Raw genomic sequence first — 20,768 nt, forward strand, 5'->3', positions numbered from 1 at the left:
CATTGAACGAAACGACAGTTACCGAAACTGTTAGGCCTAGTGACTGAAATGACCATGGCGCGGCGTCTTCTTTCACTTTGGGATATCGGAAAATATTCAGGCTTCACGCAAGTATTCTTGTATGGTACTGATATCATATCGAATAATTTTTGCTCTATTTATTTTACAAAAGTGTTACTACGCAGCTTTAGACTGTCAACATTCGAAATAACTGTTTTATTTAACCTAACTTTACGTACAATGGGAGCAAGTCCTTCTTTGATTTACAGTACATCCAAGTTTCGGGCTGAATATTAGCATGACCTGGTCAGGCAAAAAGGAATTTAAAATAACAGATTTAAACTACAGCATGACTTACCATAGCATGCAGCATTGCCGCCAGTTAAATCCGACAGTAAATTATGTAAGCAATTCATAGATAGCGATCCACATGTTATCGATGAGACATGACGTCATCTGTTGTAAGATATTCATGACGCATTTTATGCTTCGATAGGCGGATCAAGTAACCCCCATATGAAAATACTCGATATATTGGTTTTGTTTTGTTTTGATTTCACAGATGATATCGTTGTACATGTCATGAGTTTTTTATTTTCTATTTTTATGTAACTTTACTTGTAAACAAAGACTGTGCGTTTTGTTTTTTGTTTGGGGGGTGGGGGGGGGTAAGACAGTACAGTATTTATAAATTGTGCATGTTTGATTCCGTTGATTTTCAATTTCATGGCCTAGTTCGAAGGCCTATCAACGTATCAGTGTTCCATTGTCCAATGTAAAATTAGAAAAGGAAAAAAATAGTGTCGTCTTGGTTGTCAAGGAGGTGTGTCCCAATGCCAAGTTACATTTAAACAATATAAACAATTTTTTATTCCAGCGTGCTCAACAAATCAAATTGCGTGATACAAGTAAAATTAAATTATGACAGACGGACTGAATGCTATATTATATATGTTTTGCCAATTAATAAACTGGACATGTGTTGTGCCAATAAATATATCTTAATTTAATAATCCAGCCTACAATAGCAACAGGAAATTGTGCTTAAATTGTCCAATCTTCAAAACCTTAAATTGTGTACATGTGTGTGGTGGCGGTGGTGGTTTTCATCCACTCAAACTGTCCCAATCCCCCTCCCAAATTCAATTTCTTTAAGTGTGCAGTGGATAGATCGCCACATGGACCCATCCAAGTCTACTGTAAAGATGTTTTAAAATATCGGTTTCAAATGCAATTAGTTCACACACAAATATATATAGACAACATTATTTGACGATTTGCATTTTAGTTGCTTCTATTCATACACGCTATACAACAGTACTGAATCTATAACTGAGAGAGAGAGAGAGAGAGAGAGAGAGAGAGAGAGAGAGAGAGAGCACAAGTAATTGTATACAGGTACGGGAAGTTTAATCAAATCTTAAATGTACAATATTATTCTTATTAATTAACCATTCCACTTCATTCTGATATATTTAATTTCTCTTTTTTCCATGTTAAATTATTCGGCTGGCGCGAGTTAGGACTGCCCCCCTCCCTTTTTTAAACCGATTTTACGTGCCTAGCTATCTAACGCCCTCTCAGTCAAAAATGAAATAAATATAAAATCTATATTACTACAACTTCATTGGATTTACTAGACGTTTTTTTACCACCGTAATACATGTTTATGCAAGCGGACAATCTAGGCATTTTAAAGAAAATTTCCATCTTCGATAGCAAAATGTATTCAGCCCACGAAGAGCAGAATCGACCCAAACCCCATGGCAAGCGAAGATGATTTTTGACGGGTAAGTTCGTGAGTCACTGAATAAACAAAAAATTGTCCGCATTCTTATTTCAATCGCGTTGTCAACTGTACACTTTTTGATATTTCTACACTACCTGTAAACATGTAGATAGCGGATCTAAATCATCTAATATTCTTAATTACAATGAAAATTATACATTAAAATACATGTGGTGCACTAATATAAATGTCAATCTTTTAAAATAATCGCACAAATAAACCAATGCTTTTACTTGTCATTTTATGGTCCACATTTCTTTGAGCTGATATAATTCATGCTATTTAACAAATTGAAATCAATGCCAATTTATATCATGTGATATTGGTTTGTTCATTTTCAAAGTCAAATGATCCTTCTCTTGGTGAACTCGTGCTGCTCGTGCTGTGAAACAATGTGCGACTAACACGTACAGGTGTTTGTGTACGGGATGTCGAGAATTTGGGCGTTTCATAAAGGTGTGAACGTCTGCGGGGAAGTCTGCATACGGATATATATCAATATCTTGATATATCTATATACAAGAAATAATCCCGATTTACAAACATGTTGAGGTTTCTACTTAGAGATAATTAAAATCCATTTAGTGACACTGTCCACTCTATATCTGCTTCAAACATATAAACATATAAACGTGCAAAGTTAATACAGAACGGACGTCATAAGTTAAGGGTAATTAAGATGAATTGTTTCGAATAGCAAACTCCAGCATGTAAACAATTTAAGTAAGTTATCAAATCAGTATGGTAATTCTTTAAAGATAAACAGTGAAGGTACATTTTTAAAAATTTAATTACTATTTTAAATTTACAATAATATATATCATTAAATGATATGAATATATACAAGTCGCCGTTTTATACGTTTTAATTTTCACCCACTAATATTTCGCTTAGTATTTTTTTTTATCACACGAAGGTGCACGGTGGCACATAGGAGGCACAGATGTCAGATTTCCGTGGACTTTTAAAAATGTCTACCTCGCTCAGAAAATTAAGACTTCAGAGGTGCCGACAATTTTCAAGGTCCACCGTGTTTTATTTTAAAAAAAATAGTTTGCAAACTCCATTTTTGTAATTAGTTACTATAATAACTCAAGTTTAATCAAAATTATACAGTTGTCTCTCTTTTTTTTTTATCCTCAATTATATCAATTTTAATGGAAGTTGATACAAATATATATATGCAACTTGAAAATATAAACTCGTCTTTGAGATAGACGGTAAAACAATACTGTTTGCTGTGGTCCTTTCACTGCAAGGAATTTTAATTTTTGATCACGATTTTTCAATTACATATGTCCAATACAGCGGGGAAAAAATTGTAGTGTTATGTAGTGGGGGGAAGGGGGGGGGGGCAATATATCACAAATTTAAACATCGTGATAGAAAATATACAAGTTCCTAGTATTTAACAGTTGTGATTTACAATCAGAATAAGCCCCAAAAATATATATTAACCTATGCGTCCATTATTTGTGTATTACACTGTGATTCTCATAACGTCAACATCATGACGTTATATAGTTTTTCTGTTGAAAAACAACACAAAGTTTAAACGACTGTAAAACGAAAACTAGAAAAGATATTGTTATACAATAAATTGTTCTATGACCTATAAATCCTGGAGCATCAACTGTGAAAGTCTCATTTATTTTGGTGAAAGAGCCAATTTTAGTACTTTGTGGCTCTGGTCCTTTAGTGATTGAAAGTAAGTACTTGAACATTCATATACATTGAACTTGGGGAGGAAAAACGGGCAGTACTTTTTCATAACATTTGATATAATAATGTTGTTGTTGCTTAGCAACCAAATATATTTGAATACAAAAACTAGATTATTTCAGATTTTAAGAGTAAAGATCTTTGTTTTAATGTTACAATATTTATACTATTTAGTGGAACAGAATAAAAAAACGTCATATTATTAGAAAATGATAAATATGTATATAAAGTACGAAATTTCAATTTGATGACCTTTGACCTTAATTCTCTTCATTATATTTTTTGTTAAAAACCTTTTAAAATGATTAAGATGTAGTCAAAGATTATATTTTTGAAATAATGTGACATTTACTAATCATCATGCAAAGTAATTATGTTTAAATTGTGTCGAATGGATGTAGAAATCCAAATTATGGTCAAAATTATACCATGAGTGTTGTTACTTAGCAACCAAAATTATTTGTTTGTCAATAAAATTGATTATTTTGATTGTGATGTTTTTGTAGTATTTTAAAAGACACATCAGCTCATTCATTTAGAATTTCCTATTTTTGACTCAAATCTAGTGAGAGGGGTCGTAATATATATATTCCAGAGAAAAAAACCAAAATTGTGCACTTAAATGACCTTTGACCCCGTATAACTCTTTGGGGTCATGGAATAACATGACAGACTTTTATAGAAAAAAATGTTCCCTGTCCAATTCTTAACAGAATTATATGTCACATACCTACCTAAAACGGTGATACATGCAGATGTGACTCGATTTTAAAATATTGTCATTTAGTCTTTGAAAACTTCTAAAATGTGCCGGTAGAGAAAGGGTTAAAGGAATGCCTAAAACGTTTTTCATAAAAGTATTTATTCATCAACATGGAGACGGCGGCGGTGGTCTAGAAGTACACTGTTCGTCCCACATGCTGAAGGTCGGGGATCGATTTCCGGCTTCGACATACCTAAGTCGTTAAAACAGGTGGTAACGGTTGCATCAACAATCGATCGGCTGCTTGTGTGAATGTCAAGGGGCCTCGGAGATGACCTTAACAAACGGATGTCCCAAGTCACAGAATTTAAGCTAAGTAAGCCTTATTACCCAATGGCTGAACACACCGAACACAGTCCTAAAATTAAAGCCCTTGACGGTCTTGGTGACGTCTTCATATAAATGAAAATTTCTCAAGCTGGACGTTACAGATACAGTCAATCAATCGTCAACATGGTTTAAATGGGCATACACCCCAATGTTCTTCAGTCTTATCAAAAGGTAATAACAAAAGACCCATGGACAACATCGCTCACCTGAGTCACTTTGGCTTATATTTAAAAAAAATCCGATAGATTCACATGTAAAAGTATGATCCCTATTGTAGCCTCAACCTACCGAGATCCCAGGGGCATGCTTTTTTTTCAAAATTGAAACTGGACTAGTTCAGGAAACTTTCATGTAATTGTAAACTTCTCTGGCCAAGTGATTTTTCAGAAGATTTTTAATGATTTTCCCTATATAATTGTAGGTAAATATTGATCCCCTATTGTAAAGCTCATCTCACCCCCGGGGAAAATGATTTTTAAAAAAACTTGAATTTGCACTGTCAGTTTTTATGTAAATTTCAACTTTTCTGGTCCAGTAGTTTTTGAGAAAAATATTTTAAAAGATTCTCCCGATATATTTGTTTGTAAAACTTTGATCCCTTATTGTGGCCCCATCCTACCCCCGGGTAAATCTAAAATCTGAAATATGTCAGAACATTTTCATGTAAATCTCAGCTTTTATGGCTCAGTGGTTCTTGAGAAGACGATTTTTAAAGATCTTCCGTATATATTTGTATGTGAAACTTTGATCCCCTATTGTGGCCCCACCCAACTCCCGTAGCCCATGATTTGAGCAAACCTGAATCTGCACTATGTCAGGAAGCTTCCATGTAAATATCTGCTTTTCTGGCCCAGTGGTGTTTAAGATTTAAAAAAAAAAACAATTCCGATATATTTGTATGTAAACATTTGATACCATATTGTGGCTCCATCATACCCCCGGGGGTCACGATTTTAAGAAACTGGAATCTGCATTATGTCACAACGTTTTCATGTAAATCGCAGCTTTTCTGGCTCAGAGGTTCTTGAGAAGATTTTCAAAGATTTTTCCTATATATTTCTAAAAGTTTGATCCCATATTGTGACCTCATCCTATCCCCAGGGGCCATGCTTTCAACAAACTTGAATCTGCACTATGTCAGGAAACTTTCATGCAAATCTCAGCTTTTCTGGCTCAGTGGTCCTTGATAAGATTGTTAAAGATTTATCCTATATATTTGCATGTAAAACTTGTATCCCCTATTGTGGCCCCATCCAACCCCCGGGGCCATAATATGAACAACCATACATCTGCACCAGGTCAGGAAGCTTTCATGAAATTTTACCCTATTTTTGCATTTTTGTAATTATCTCCCCTTTGAAAGGGACATGGCCCTTCATTTGAAGAAATTTGAAAGCTCTTCACCCAAGGATGCTTTTGGCCAAGTTTGGTTGAAATTGGCGTAGTGGTCCTCCAGAAGAGGTCGCAAATATAAAAGGTTTACAAACGGACGAACATATGGCGGAAGACAGGCGATCAGAAGAGCTCACTTGAGCTTTCAGCTCGGGTGAGCTAAAAAGCCATAAATATGTATTATGCATCCTAAACCTGTTTCTAAAGGACTCAGACACTATGTAGCACACCAATAAATGAATAATTATTCATGATTATTCTAATTGATTATAGTTATAGAACCGTGATAAAAAAACTTTATGGTATCAATTGTATGTAGTATAGTTTCTTTTTCCATGCTCAAATTAAGGTCGATTTTAACATTACTTTGATCCAAATTGTAGTAGTAGACAATGAATTATATTAGATTGAACAATAATATCTCTATGAAGCTGAACTCCCTGAACAGTGTGTGATTACAAATATGGTGCCAGTGATATGAGGCATAATGATTAAGCAAATAATGTAAATATTAAGTCATTATACAGTACATAGGAGTAACATGGGAATACATACAGATGCTGTAGATTCACAAGAGTGCCAAAGGTCCCATTCGGTAATACTGTTATTTGATTGGAGTGCAAGTATCTGAATAATAAAGACATCTCGATTAATCTGAGTTCATGAACACTGACTTGTTGAAATACATTGCTATGAATAAAATTTGAAAGTTTTTATCCAAATAACATCTAAATTATCATTTAAAAAACTTGGAATTATGGGTTGGGGACAATCCCATCAAGATGTATACTCATTATATATTTATATATAACTGTACATAGAAAAGAGAGAGAGAGAGTTAATATAGCTTGTGTGTCCCCTACACTGTGATATAATACGTGCAGGGTAATCTCGTCCATGAAGGTAAGGATTTTGGAACAAAATAACCATCATACTAACAATCCAACATTTAGCACCTCCTTTCGTAAACAACGAAAATATCACTGGATCAGGACCCTAGGTACTGCTTTTCCATATGGATGCAATGATAATGTATATGCCGTGATAATTCAATTAGTGTACAAGGAAGTAATGTGAATGTGATGGGACTCGTTCCCAATACTTAAAGACGGAAACGCAGTCATGGACATCGTTCATGTAAAAGACCGAGTATAACTGATGTCACGTTTGATTAACATTTGTCTTACGTCAACAGACAATTATGTCTACATCATATTCGTACAAAAGTTTACTCTGTTCCATTTAAAGTTTTATATACGTTATTTAAAGAAGATACAGCAAGTCTATACTTGGATTTTCAACACCTGAATATAGACTGAACTCTATGATTATGGATGTTTCCTATTACATGCTCTTTAAACTAGCACGGGTTATGAATTATATCTTTCCAATCATGCCGCCAGTTCCTTAAGCTCAAATTTACAAACAAAGGAATATATGGCATTAACATAAACAACATTCTTCGTCAGAAAACGGTTTAGTCGTGTATTCCTACTTATTTCAAGTTCAAGTCTATACCCTGTATTTCCTACAGCTATACTTCTACTATTGCATCCAAACTTTTTAAATTATACACAAACTTTACAGTGCCTAGATACAGACCGTATTATGCGTAACCCACCAATGTGATCTTGCTCTGGCCTTCAATTATCCGTAGTCAAAATCAATGTGCCAAGAACGGGCTAACAATCGGTATGAAACACGTAAAAAAGCATTTGACCAAATGCTAAGTTGTATTGACGAACTAGATTGTTATAACGACCATATCATTTTCAAAATGCTAACGTCAATCGTCACTTTCAAAACCCCTATATCATCAACATGTTTGTCAGTAGCTTGTCTCGATTTTAAAACTGACGTAGAATAACTTCTTCCGTATCGAATCAGTTGAGAGATATAAACACCATGATGATGGAATATTACTACCTAAATATGGGAAGCTGACAACGGAGAAGCTGAAATTATCCCGTGTGTCATACAGTTGAGTAGTCATTTTGCCATTACTGTCTACTTTCAATAAAATATCTAAATATGAAGCAGAAGTAGACGACTCTGTGGTGTCTTTCTATTCGAGCTCAAAATGATATATCGAATCGACATATGAATTAAAGTTTTTATTGTTAATAGAGAAAACGTCGTCGATATATCTAAATGTCGACTTGAAGGCCACAGCAAGAATTTTTTCTTCTCACGTAGAGGTTTTTGAATAAATTCTGTTTCATATGAATATAGAAACAGGTTAGCTAGCAAAGGAGTAGAATTCATGCCCATGGGAATTCCAACAGACTGTTGGAAGACCTGATCATCAAAGACCACGCAGATTTGTCAATGAGGAACTCTAGCATATTTCTTATTTCAACTTCAGAATAGGTGTGCGTGAAATCAGAGTGGTGTTTCTAAAAGTAAGTTTTCGAATGGCTAATCAATAGATATAAATATTTCCTTTTTCCATTTTTGTTGAAGAAGCAACTGTCTATGATGTCAAAAAGTCGAGTCTTTAATTTTTCGTGAGGAATGGTCGTGTATTGTGTTGCAAAGTCAAAGGTTTTGATGTTATTGAGTTGGAAAAAGTTTTGCGATTTCAAGTTTACTAAAAGTTCTTTAAAAAAAATTAGAATCCACATTTGATTAACACCACTTCTTGCAAATGTAGTTGCCCATTAAGTTTGAAGTTTCTCCTTCACAGCTGTTAATATGTTCGTAGGGAGCACAGATAGGGGCTTAGTAGAGCACTTACTGGATCCATCAATGTATCTTCGTTTGTAAGGGTTTTTATATAGTTTTGGAATCCAGTATAGGTCCAATATAGGTTCTGTAACTTATATTCATTTCACCCATTGACTGGGATATTAAATGTATCTAAAACTGAAGCATGGTTTTGAAGAATTTCATCTTTTGAAGGGGTAGTTGGAGTATAAAAACGTTTAACAAAAGTGGAATTAATGCCAAGTTCGTTTAAATACAATTGTAATAATAGACCTTACAAACAAAGACAATGTTGTTACGAGATTTGTGAGCTGGAACCACAACATATTCCTCATATGACCTATCTAAGTCTGATATCAGAAGAATGGATGGTACGTACTTTTGTTTTGATATGTCTAATGTGGGATTTTGATATTCCTTTGATGCTTTTAACCCTTTCTGACAATGCATCAGGTTCTTTTTCATATTTAGCCAATCGTCTGGCATAATACATGTAATAACGTTATCACGTGTTTCTTAAAATTTCTCTTAACATGTAGATATTCAGTTCTGATACAATAGATAGGAGTTATATAGAAATACTTACAGCCTCTCTAAGTTCACAAGAGTATCAAAGGTCCCATTCGGCAATACTGTTATTTGATTCTCGCCCAAATTTCTAAATGACAAAGAAATCTTGATTAATCTGAATTCAAGGACATTGATTTGTTGAAATACATTGTTGTCAATAAACTTGATCCCAATAACATCATAATTATCATAAAAAAAAAAGACTTGAAATTTCGAGGGACGGGGGTAGGGTAATACCATCAAGATTGGTTGATTGATTGAAGATTGGATCCGGAATATATATCATCTTCGTGGCTTCAAAGAGTTAGAGACGCTCGTTTTATGTACTCTTGTTTTTAAGTTCTACTGGTGAAATTGACCGATGCGGCAGATATAAGGTTAATCAAGAGTACATGTTCATCTTAGTTCATTGATTGATTGTTTTACGTCTCGTTGAGAAATTTTTACTCATTGAGACGTCATCAGCTGCAGGTGAAGTACGACATAGTTAGAGTTTTGCTTAGCGCTCAGGGACGTAGCAGTGAAGGTTCTTTAGCGTGTTAACGCCTCCTGCTACACGGTAATTCTGCTCTAAAGGTCATATCATAAAGACCAATGATTCTCATTTGTAACTGTCGAGCGTTTAAAAAACGAACAGTTATAACCAATGTTAACGTCTGGTGTTTGACACGGCGAAGGCATGAGCGGAAGTGGAATTCACAGCCTTCCAGTTACGATTGTTTGAATCTCCTTTAACGTCATCGACAATTTTTCACTCAGATGGAGACGTCACCAATACCGGCGAAAAGCTTCAAATATTGGACCATGCTTGGCGTTTACGGTAAATGAGGAATGAAGGTTCTTTAGCGTGCCACGTCTACTTTGACACGAGACATCCGTTTTAAGGGTCATCTTTGAGGACGCATGACATTTGCACCTGACATCAAACTTGGTACAAAGGTACATTGTTAGTAGAAGATGACCCCTTTTAATTGTGTGGTCACTTGTTTAATGGTCAAGGGTAACAGTTGATATTGCAATATAACTTCCGCTCAATATCTTGAGAACCCTCTGCCTGAGAGACATCAAACTTGGTAAACTGGTACATTGTCAGGAGATTTTGAGGTCAAATGGTCAAAGGTAAAGAATTAAATTGGACATAGGAATATACTGTCCGTTCAATATCTTGCGAACCCTTTGCTTGACAGACTTCAAACTTAGTACACTGGTACATCGTCAAGAGAAGATGAATCCTATTGATTTTGAGGTCACCCGGCCAAAGGTGAATGAACTGGAAATAGTAATATATTGTCTCCTATATTTTAATACTTATTTGCTTGATTGAGAACAAACTTGGTACACTGGTACATCATGAGGAGTAGATAACTCCTTTTGATCTTTAGGTCACATGGTCAATCCGCTTTTGACATAGGAATATATTGTCTGCTCAATATTTTCAATTGATGATGCTATCAATTAATAATACTATCAATTAAATGATGTTTGTGTATAACACCTTTCAATTTTGCACCATGGGGGCATATGTGTTTTACAAACATCTCGTGTTAAGTAAAGTGTTTATTCATCAACATGGAGACGGCGGCGGTGGTTTAGAAGTTCGGCGTTCGCCCCACATGCTGAAGGTTGAGGTTCGATTTCCGGCCTCGACAGACCTAAGTCGTTGAAAGAGGTAGTAACGGTTTCATCACCAAACATTCGGCTGCAGGTTGAATGTCACAGGTCTTTGGATATGACCTTAACAGACTGATGTTCCAAGTCAGAGTAGGTACGCTAAGGAAGCCTCACTTCCCAATGACCGAAAGCGCCGAACACAGTCGTAAATTTGAAGCTCTTGACCGGTCTTCGTACGAATGAAACATGTTCATGTGGGACATTAAATAAGATACAGTCAATCAATCGTAAACATGGTTTAAATGGACATACATTCCAATGTGCTTCAGTCTCATGAAAAGGTCATAAAAAGCGACAAATTTGTAATATGCACCCTAGACCTGTTTCTAAAGGACTCAGACACTATGTAGCACAATAATGAATAATCAATTATTAATTATTGTTCTAATTGATTATAGATATAGAACCGTGAGAAAAATATATAATATCAATTGTAGGTACAATAGTTTCTGTTTGTCATGCTCAAATTAAGGTAGATTTTAACATCACTGTTTATTCACATGGTGGTAGTACATAATGACTTAGATGAGTTTGAATAATGAATATCTCTATGAAGTCGAACTCACTGAACATTTTGTGATTACAAATATAGAATCAATGATGTCAGCCGTAATAACTAAGCAAATGTATCTAATTGTATCGTAATAAAAAGGAAAATTGTCATTTTACGGAGTTTGCTGAGGGATATATCTGCACTTTGTGATAGACAGATGAAGAGAGAAAAATATAGAGGGGGCTAATGTAGATTGTGTGTCCCTTACACTGTGAAATGATATATGTATTAACGGTTTCGCATTGAAACGTCCCCGATCACGTGTTTCACAAAATTTCTCATAAAAAGTAACTATTCAGTTCTCATACAGCACATTCGAGTTATATTGAGAAACTTACAGTTCATGTAAATTTACCAACGTTTTAAAGATCTCATCCGGTAACGTTGTTATTTTATTGTGGTGCAAGGATCTGCCTAATTAAGACGTCTTTAATAATCTGAATTCTTGAACACTGACTTGTTGAAATACAACGCTATGAACATACTTTGAAAGTCATCACCCCAATAACATCGAAATCATCATAAAAAAGACTTAGGATTTTTTTTTGGGGGGGGTTAATGCAATCAAGATCAATTCTTAGTATATATTTCGATACAATTGTAAATGGAATAAGTTGAATCAGATATTTTCCCAGTCGTGTAATGGTTATTTGGTTTGATAGAGTAAGTGGACCTACACACACATGTACAGATTCAGAAGCAATCTAATAAAAAGTAGATCATGTGACCTTGTGTAGCGATATACGTGAGTGGATCAAAGGATCTAATTTTGAATAGATTGGATCCAGAATATATATTATGTTCGTGGTTTCAAATATCTAGAGACGATCGGTTTATGTACTCTTGTTTTTAAGCGTTACATGAAATTGACCGATGCGGTAGAGATAGTGTTAATTAATAAAATTAATGTTGTTCATCTTAATTGATTGATTGTTTGTTTAACGTCTCGTTGAGAAATGTTCACTCATATTGAGACACCATTAACTGGAAGTGAAGTACGACATATCTAGAGTTATCATTAGTGCTCAGGGTCATAACAGTGATGGTTATTTAGCGTGCTGACGTCTCCTGCTGCAAGGTACTTCCGCTTTTCAGATCGTATCCGCGAAATCCATGATTCTCATATGTCAATGTCAAGCGTTTAAAAAACGAACAGTCATTACCAATGTTAACGTCTGGGGTTTGACGCGGCGAAGGCATGGGCAGAAGTGGAATTCACAAACCTCTTAGGTAGTATTGATTGAATATTCTTTAAGGTCCTTCTCGAATTTTTTTCACTCAGATGGAGAAGTCACCAATACCGGCGAAGAGCTTCAAATTTTGGCCTATACTTGGCGTTAACGGCAATTGAGCAGTGAAGGTTCTTTAGCATGCCACATTTACTTTGCCACGGGATATCCGTTTTAAAGGTCTTCTTCGAGAATCCGTGACATTTGTATTTGATATCAGGCGTTTGGCGATGGAACTTTCACTATAACCTATTGTAACGACTTATGTTTATCACAGCCGCGATTTCAACCCTGACCTTCCGCATGCGGGGTGAAAGCTACATCTCTAGATCAGAGCGGCGGTCCCCAATGTAGGAAGCGAAATATTGACACAGAGCTATCGCGACCGGGTCCATCTTAATGTAGGCACTATGATAATGAAAGATAGCTCTTTATAAACCATGACTTATCATTTAAGACGTATATTTAACTCTAATATATCCAATTAAAGCGGCCGGTCGTTGTAGCTCAGTAGTATAGGTAGCCATTCCTCCTTCCCGAAACACTCGGCATTTAAAAGTAAGAATCAGAGGTCTTCTGGATATGACCTTATAAACAGTGGTACCGTGTCGTGACAGGCGTTGGCACGATAAAGGAACCCAAACTGGTACTTCACCTAAAGTAGGTGACGTCTCAGTATGATTAAAAAATTATCGACGGTACGTAAAACAATAAATCAATTCAGGTACACCATTTCACCCATATAATTTGGCACGTTTAAGTTCACTACTTTTAACGGAGTTCTTTACTTGAAATGGCGTTTTGTCCTGGGATGGAACATGCACGTGCGTCGTAGCATTCTCATCTATCATTACAGGCACATAACTATTGGACCGATGACTTTATGTTCTGGACATCGCATACGTTTTTGCACACTGAATTTGACTATCTGATCAAGATGTTCGGCTAAATGCGGGTGTGATCGGTCGACAAGGGGTGCTTACTCTTCCTATGCAACTGATCCCACCTCTTGTATATCATGGTGTCTTTGTTTTAACGTTTTTTTAAATTTTGATGACATTAAAACAGATATTCCGTGTCACAGTAGGTGTGGCATGCTAAAGAATCCTCGCTGCTGATTGGTCGGAGGCGCCGAGCAGAAGCCTAAATTTGAAGCTCTTCACTGATGTTGGTGAAGTATTCAGATGAGTAAAATATTCTGAAGAGGAACGTTAAAAAGATGCAGTAAATCAATCAATCATCAAGATGGTTAAAATGGACATACACTCCAATGTTCTCCAGTCTCATCAAAAGGTAATGAAAAGGGACATAAATATGATATGTATTCTAGATATCTTTCTAAAAGACTCAGACACTACGTAGCACACGATTTATTTAATATTGTTTAACGTCCCGCTCGATAATATTTCACTCATATGAAAGTGTCACCACTGCCGGTGAAGGGCTGCAAAATCTGGGCCTATGTTCGACACTTATGGCCTTTGAGTAGGGAGGGATATTCATTGTGCCACACCTGCTGTGATACAGGACCTTGGTTTTTGCGGTCTCATCCAAAGGACCGTCCCATTTAATCGCCTTCTATTACAAGCAAGGAGGTACTGAGGACCCGGATCCCCACGCGAACTATATAAACAAGGCCAATGCAGTATGTAGCAAACATATTTTTGAATTAGTTTTCTTTAAGTTATGGCAAAATGTTTTGGTGTGAAATATAAGTGCTTGATACAGCGAAGTTCATGACCTTATATTTTGACCAATGGAATGCGCTGAAAAAATAAGCTAAGTCCATCACCAGGAGCCTCATACAAACATCGGATATCCGCCATTGTGTTATATCGTAAGCACAGAAATATATCGACCGATTATACGTTAATAATATAGTGTGTGCGCATCGTTTTGCTTGAGGAATGATTAAATATTTTTTGTTGGAAGCTGTTAATCACATAGAAGCTGTAGATATCCTAACAAACTTAATGGAGCCCAATTCACAACATTTCCGTCAACGAAAGACAGACTTTTAGAAGTGTACATATTTTTTATTGCCTTACGTCACAGGCCTCAAAATCAGCTAAACGTCCACAAAAAAACGAAGATACGTATCTATGAACTCGGCAAGATTTGTTTGTGTTTATTGTTCTACACAGACATGTATAATTTAGGCACATAACATCCTTTTTCGGTGGTGGGGGGGGTCACTTGCTGATACAAATTTTCAATTTTTATGTACACTTTTTGAACGACTGTCACAAAAGTGGAGGGCCAGAGGAAGTGTATATCAATATACCATAGCTGACAAAGGAAGAATGACTGTCATTGTAAGAGGAAAAGGGGTTGATACGTTGTTACACTACACTGCACTGGGCACCGTATGCATGTTTGCAAAGTTGTAAAAGACATGCAACTAAACTTCAGTGTTTGCAGATCGTACTGTCCTTGTTAGTCATGGATTACATGCTAATGACATGGATAATCAATGCATAAATTGGTATGAATGTATCAGTCAAACATAGTAGCGAATGTTTCAACAAAACCTAAACGATGATCCTACCGGGATCTGCTGAAAATAATTTTGTTTTGCTTCGTTTTTTTAGCAATGTTATGAGCCAGTAGCTGGATACCAAGCCCTGTGTGATGTTAGATAGGAGGAAATGCACCTGTCAGGATACATAGCGAGGTTGGATAGAACAATAAACCAATTCAGGTTCTTTTGAACTTTTCAGTAAAATGAATACTGTCACTATATCGTTTAAAAATGTGGACTCTTAATCCCAAATATTAATGTATATTTTATAAGAAATTGTGAGAGAATGAGTACGTAAAATAAAACGCAACTGTTCAATATTAAGTTTCTAAGACCATATTTATTGAAGACACTTCGCAGAGCATCCTAATCTTACTAATAATCAATCTGTTTGAAGAGACTAATTACGGACATGCTATTTGAAGAATAAATTCCTCCAATGGATTTTTGTCAGTTTTGTACAACGAAGTGAATTAGTAGGGGTTATCTTTAGGCAGGCTGGATTATTGTCAACACAACACCTTGTCTACATATCCTTATACAAATCTATTTTTGCAGCAGTAGTAGATCAAGTTTAAGCATTTTAATATCATCAAGATTTGCATCAGAAATTTTATCTGAATTAATGGAAAATTTCATAACACCTTTCATCTAGAAGGTTCAAAATCATTAATGATTGTGGTCATTATATTGCTGCATGAATTATATTAAAATAAACGGAATTTTTAGTGAGTGACATTGGTGTTTATTTCTGATTCATTTTGATTTTATTTGTGTACATAAACGAATTTCTTCTTCCATGGAGTTGGTTGGGACTTTGAAAATACCATGAATGAAACAGATGCAGGTATAATGTCAAATCTACTACTTTCATTTTGTCACAAAAGGGACGGTGTCCGTCTAAATATACCCCTGTTTATATTGCTGTACAAGTATACGAATGCATATCTTGCAGATATTGTATTGAACAAAATTATCCATAGTACCATTATGTAGGCTAGTGTAGTATAATTGTTGTTATTTGTATTTTACAGAATAGTTGAATGCAGACAACTGCAATCTATTATGGGGCTAATATTACTATAAATGTATATAGATCTAATGATTCAAAAGAGAAGAATGCAGGAGCACTCATTTTAATATCCAAATATGAACACGTCTTCAGTCTGTAAGTGGTTGATCATCAGCTTATCGAATTTACCAAAACGGTAATCATTACAAACTGTTAATAAATTTTGATCAGTCTACTCACAAAGGAATGTAAATTATGGAATAAATGTATAAAAGCAAATCTAAACAGCCTGCTTGGCAAGAGGAATGAAAATTAAGCATTACAAAAACTCGAATGAGGATTGTCATCCAAACGCGCGGCGTGTTGTTTCGATGTGATTTCTACGCCTATGTGGGTGAAATGAAATGATTTGAAGGCATATAAATAAAAAATGAATTGATAAAATTAACCCTTCTCTTTCACACGGGATGAAATGATGACCCTTTTCCGCGTGGGCGTGGTTTATGTTGCGACAGTTGATGGTAGATTATTTGTGAGAAAAGATGAGGAGAATATAATGCAAACATGTTTTTGATGTAGTGTTCTTAAAGCTATAGATGAATTTTAGGGTGAAATATCAGTGTTTGATTGCATGCCATGATTTATACAGTGTCTATTTTTCTTGAGAAAAGATTAGGGAAATAACTGAATGTTTTTCTAAATTAATGAATTATTAAAATTGTTTTATTTTATTATAGTTCTAAAAACAAAACGCATTTTGTGATAAAGAGATATTTGATATCAATTGTATATACAATAGTCTCTGTTTTTCATGCTCAAATTAAGGCAAATTTTAACATTATTATTAATCAACATTTTAGTAGTACACAATGAATTATATTAGGTTGAATATCTGGTGTCGTCCAGTTTTAATTGGTGGAAGAGAGAATCCAGATACAATGTACAGGAAAAGAGACCAACGGCCTTCCGAAAGTAAAGTGAGAAAGTTTCCCAGTTTACTTTCGTAAGGTTTGTTGTTCCTTCCCAGGTATATTGTATATGGATTCTCTCTTCCACCAATAACGATTGGGCACCACCACATAACTGAACAATTGTTGAGTATGGAGGAAAACAGCAAAACATTCAGTCAACAACAAATATCACAATAAAGTCGAACTCACTGAGCATTTTGTTATAACAAATATAATATCAATGATGTGAGGCGTACAAACTAAACAAATATATAATCATATCATAAAAAAGGACAATTGTCATTTTACGGAATCTCCTGAGGGAGAGATGTGCACTTTGTGATAGACATATGAAGAGAGAAAGAAATATAGAGGGGTTAATATAGATTGTGTGTCCCTTACACTGATATGATACATGTTATAACGATTTCACATTGAAACGTTCTTGATCAAATTTTTCCAAAAATTTCTCTTAAAACATAGATATTCACTTCTCGAAAAATACATAGGACCCCTATAGAGATACTTACAGCTGCTGCAAATTGACAACCGTATCAAAGATTCCATCCGGTAATGTTGCTATTTCATTCTTCTCCAAGATTCTGAATAATAAAGACATCTTGATTAATCTGAATTCGGGAACACTGACTTTTTAAGATACAATGCTATCAATACATTTTCAAAGTCACCACCCAATAACATCTAAACTATCATTAAGAAGACGTAGAATGGGAGAGGGCAATCCCATCAAGATGAATATGTACTATATATTTGTATACATTTGTACATAGGAACAGGATGAAATTGAATACGATATTTTCTCAGCCCTATAATGGTTATATGGTTTGATAGAGCGAGTTGAGCTACACATACATATAGAGATTTGGAATCAATCTAATTAAAAGTAGATCCTGTGAACTTGCATAGCGAAATACGTGAGCGGATCAAAGGATATAGTTTTCATTAGATTGGATCCGGAATATATATTTTGTTCGTGCTTTCAAAGATTTAGAGACGCTCAATTTATGTACTCCTGTTTTTAAGCGCTATTAGTCAAATTGACCGGTGTGGTAGACATATGGTTCATAAAGAATTCATGTTTATCTTAGTTGATTAATTGTTTGTTTTACGTCTCGTTGCGAAATTTTCATTCATATTGAGACGTCACGAACTGTAAGTGAAATATGACATATTTAAAGCAATGCTTAGCGTTAAAGGCAGTAGCAGTGAAGGTTCTTTAGCGTGTTGTCGCCTCCTGCTACACGGTACTACCACTTTGGAGGTCATATTCGAAAGCCCCTTGATTCTCACTTGTAAATGTTGAGCGATTAAAAAACGAGCAGTCATTACCAATATTAATGTCTGACGTTTAACGCGGCGAAGACATGATTGGAGGTCAAACTCAAGACCTCCTAGTTACGATTGATCAAATCTTCTTTAACATCCTTTTCGACATTGTTTCTCTCAGATCGAGACGTTACCAAATCCGGTGAAGAGCTTCAAATTTTAACTTATCCCCGGCGGTTACGGCAATTAACCAGTAAGGGTTCTTTAGGATGCCACATTTACTTTCGCATGGGACATCCTTTTCTAGGGTCAGCTACGAGGACCCATGCCATTTGCATCTAATGTCAAGCGTTTGGCGATGGAAATTTCACTTTTACCTGTTTTAACGATTTAGGTATGTCGCCATCGCAATTCTAACCCAGAACTTCCGCATGCGGGGTGAACGCTACATCTCTAGACCGCCGCAGCGGTCCCCAGTTTGCGAAGTGAAACACTGACACTGAGCTATTTCGACCGGTTCCATCTTAGATGAGGCACTATGATAATCAAAGACGGCTTGTTATAAACCTTGACTTATTATCTATGACGTATCTTTAATTCTAATATCTGCATTTAAGGCGGCCGGTCGTGGTAGTTCAGTAGTAAAGCGTTCCTTCGTAACTAGAAGGTCGATACTTCGAGCCCGCTCGTGCAATGGTCACATCAAACCTAAAATGTTAAAACAGGTAGGTATTGCTCTTTCCTTAAAAGATCGGCATTTATAAGTGGTCATCTGGATAGGACCTTGTAAACAGAGGTACCGTGTCGGGATAGGCGTTGGTATGCTAAAAGAACTCACAATGGTATTTCACAAAAAGCAGGTGAAGTTTCAGTATAATTGAAAAATCCTCGACGGTCTGTAAAACAATAAATCCAACTGAGGAAAGCCATTTCAAACATGTAATTTAACACGTTTGAGTTGACTACTTTTAATGTAGTTCTTTACTTAAAATGAAGTTTTGTCCTGGGATGCAACATTCATGGACGTCGAAGCATTCTCATTTATCATAACAGGCTCTTAACTCCTGGACCGGTGTCTTTATGTTGTGTACATCGCATACGTGTTTTTTTTGCAGACTGATTTTGACTACCGATTACTTCATTTATCTGATGAAGATGTACGGCTAAATGCGGGTGTGATCGGTCGACAAGGTATGCTTACTCCTCCTATACAACTGAGTCCACCTCTTGTATATCACGGTGTCCGTGTTTTGCCGATTCTTAATTTTGTATATCTGATATATTTGTTATGCACTGGTTGCTATCTTCATGTTTATATCAAAGGAAGGCTTAAACCATTTTTTCAGTAACGTTGTTATTTATTAACATTGAGAACACCACGATAGTGTAGGCGCATAGCGTTCGCCTCACTTGCGGAAGGTCGTGGTTCGATTCCAGCCGCGACAAATCTAAGTCATTAAGGCAGGTAATTGAGGTAATAAAAGTTCCGTCACCAAACGTTCGACAGCAAATGTGAATGTTATGGGTTCTTGGAGATGAATTCAAAAACGAAAAATGTTCCATGAAAGGTGAAGATAACGAACGGTGATCAATCTCATAACTCCTATCAGCAATGCAAAGTAGATAGTTGGGCAAACACGGACCCCTGAAAACACCAGAGGTAGGATCAGGTACCTACGAGGAGTAAGCATCCCCTGTCGACCGGTCACACCCGCCGTGAGCCCTATATCCTCATCAGGTAAACGAAGTTATCCGTAATTAAAATCAGCGTGCCAAGAACGGTCTAACAATCTGTATGAAACATGTCAGACAGGATTTGACCCAATGATAGGTTGAATTGACGAACTAAATCGTTATAACGACCATAGAATTTGCGAAATACTGACTTCAATCGAGATTGTTGAAAGCCCTGTATCATGAACTTGTTTGACAGTAGCTTGTCTCGATTTAAAAACTAACTATACGGAGAACAAGCTATTGCGTATCGAATCAGTTGAGATCTTTAAACACCATATGCAGGTGATAATGGACTATTGCTGCATAAATGTGGGAAGTTGACGATGGAGAAGCTGAAATAATCCCGTTTGTGATACAGTTGAGTTGTCAGTTCGCCGTTAATGTCTACTTTCAATAAAATATCTAAGTAGGAAGCAGAAGTGGGCGACTCTGTGGTGTCTTTTATTTCGAGCTCACAGGAATATATCGAATCGACATATGAAGTTATCATTGTTAATAGACAAAGGGTCGCCGATATATCTAAATGTTGAACTGAA

The 20,768-nt window shown here is 35.9% G+C and overlaps 1 protein-coding gene across 1 annotated transcript in view; it reads right to left on the minus strand.

The window, feature by feature from the left end:
• LOC125666554 (leucine-rich repeat-containing protein 15-like) overlaps window positions 1-20,768 on the minus strand; it is a 72,430-nt gene that overhangs the window by 30,513 nt on the left and 21,149 nt on the right. Inside the window, exons 5-7 of the mRNA XM_056151727.1 lie at window positions 17,739-17,810; window positions 9,289-9,360; window positions 6,552-6,623 (exon numbers count right to left, since the gene is read on the minus strand). Of these exons, the coding sequence (XP_056007702.1) occupies window positions 6,552-6,623; window positions 9,289-9,360; window positions 17,739-17,810 (216 nt within the window). The remainder of the gene's footprint in view (window positions 1-6,551; window positions 6,624-9,288; window positions 9,361-17,738; window positions 17,811-20,768) is intronic.

Source organism: Ostrea edulis, chromosome 10 (genome assembly GCF_947568905.1).
Source record: "Ostrea edulis chromosome 10, xbOstEdul1.1, whole genome shotgun sequence".
Lineage (NCBI taxonomy): Eukaryota > Metazoa > Mollusca > Bivalvia > Ostreida > Ostreidae > Ostrea > Ostrea edulis.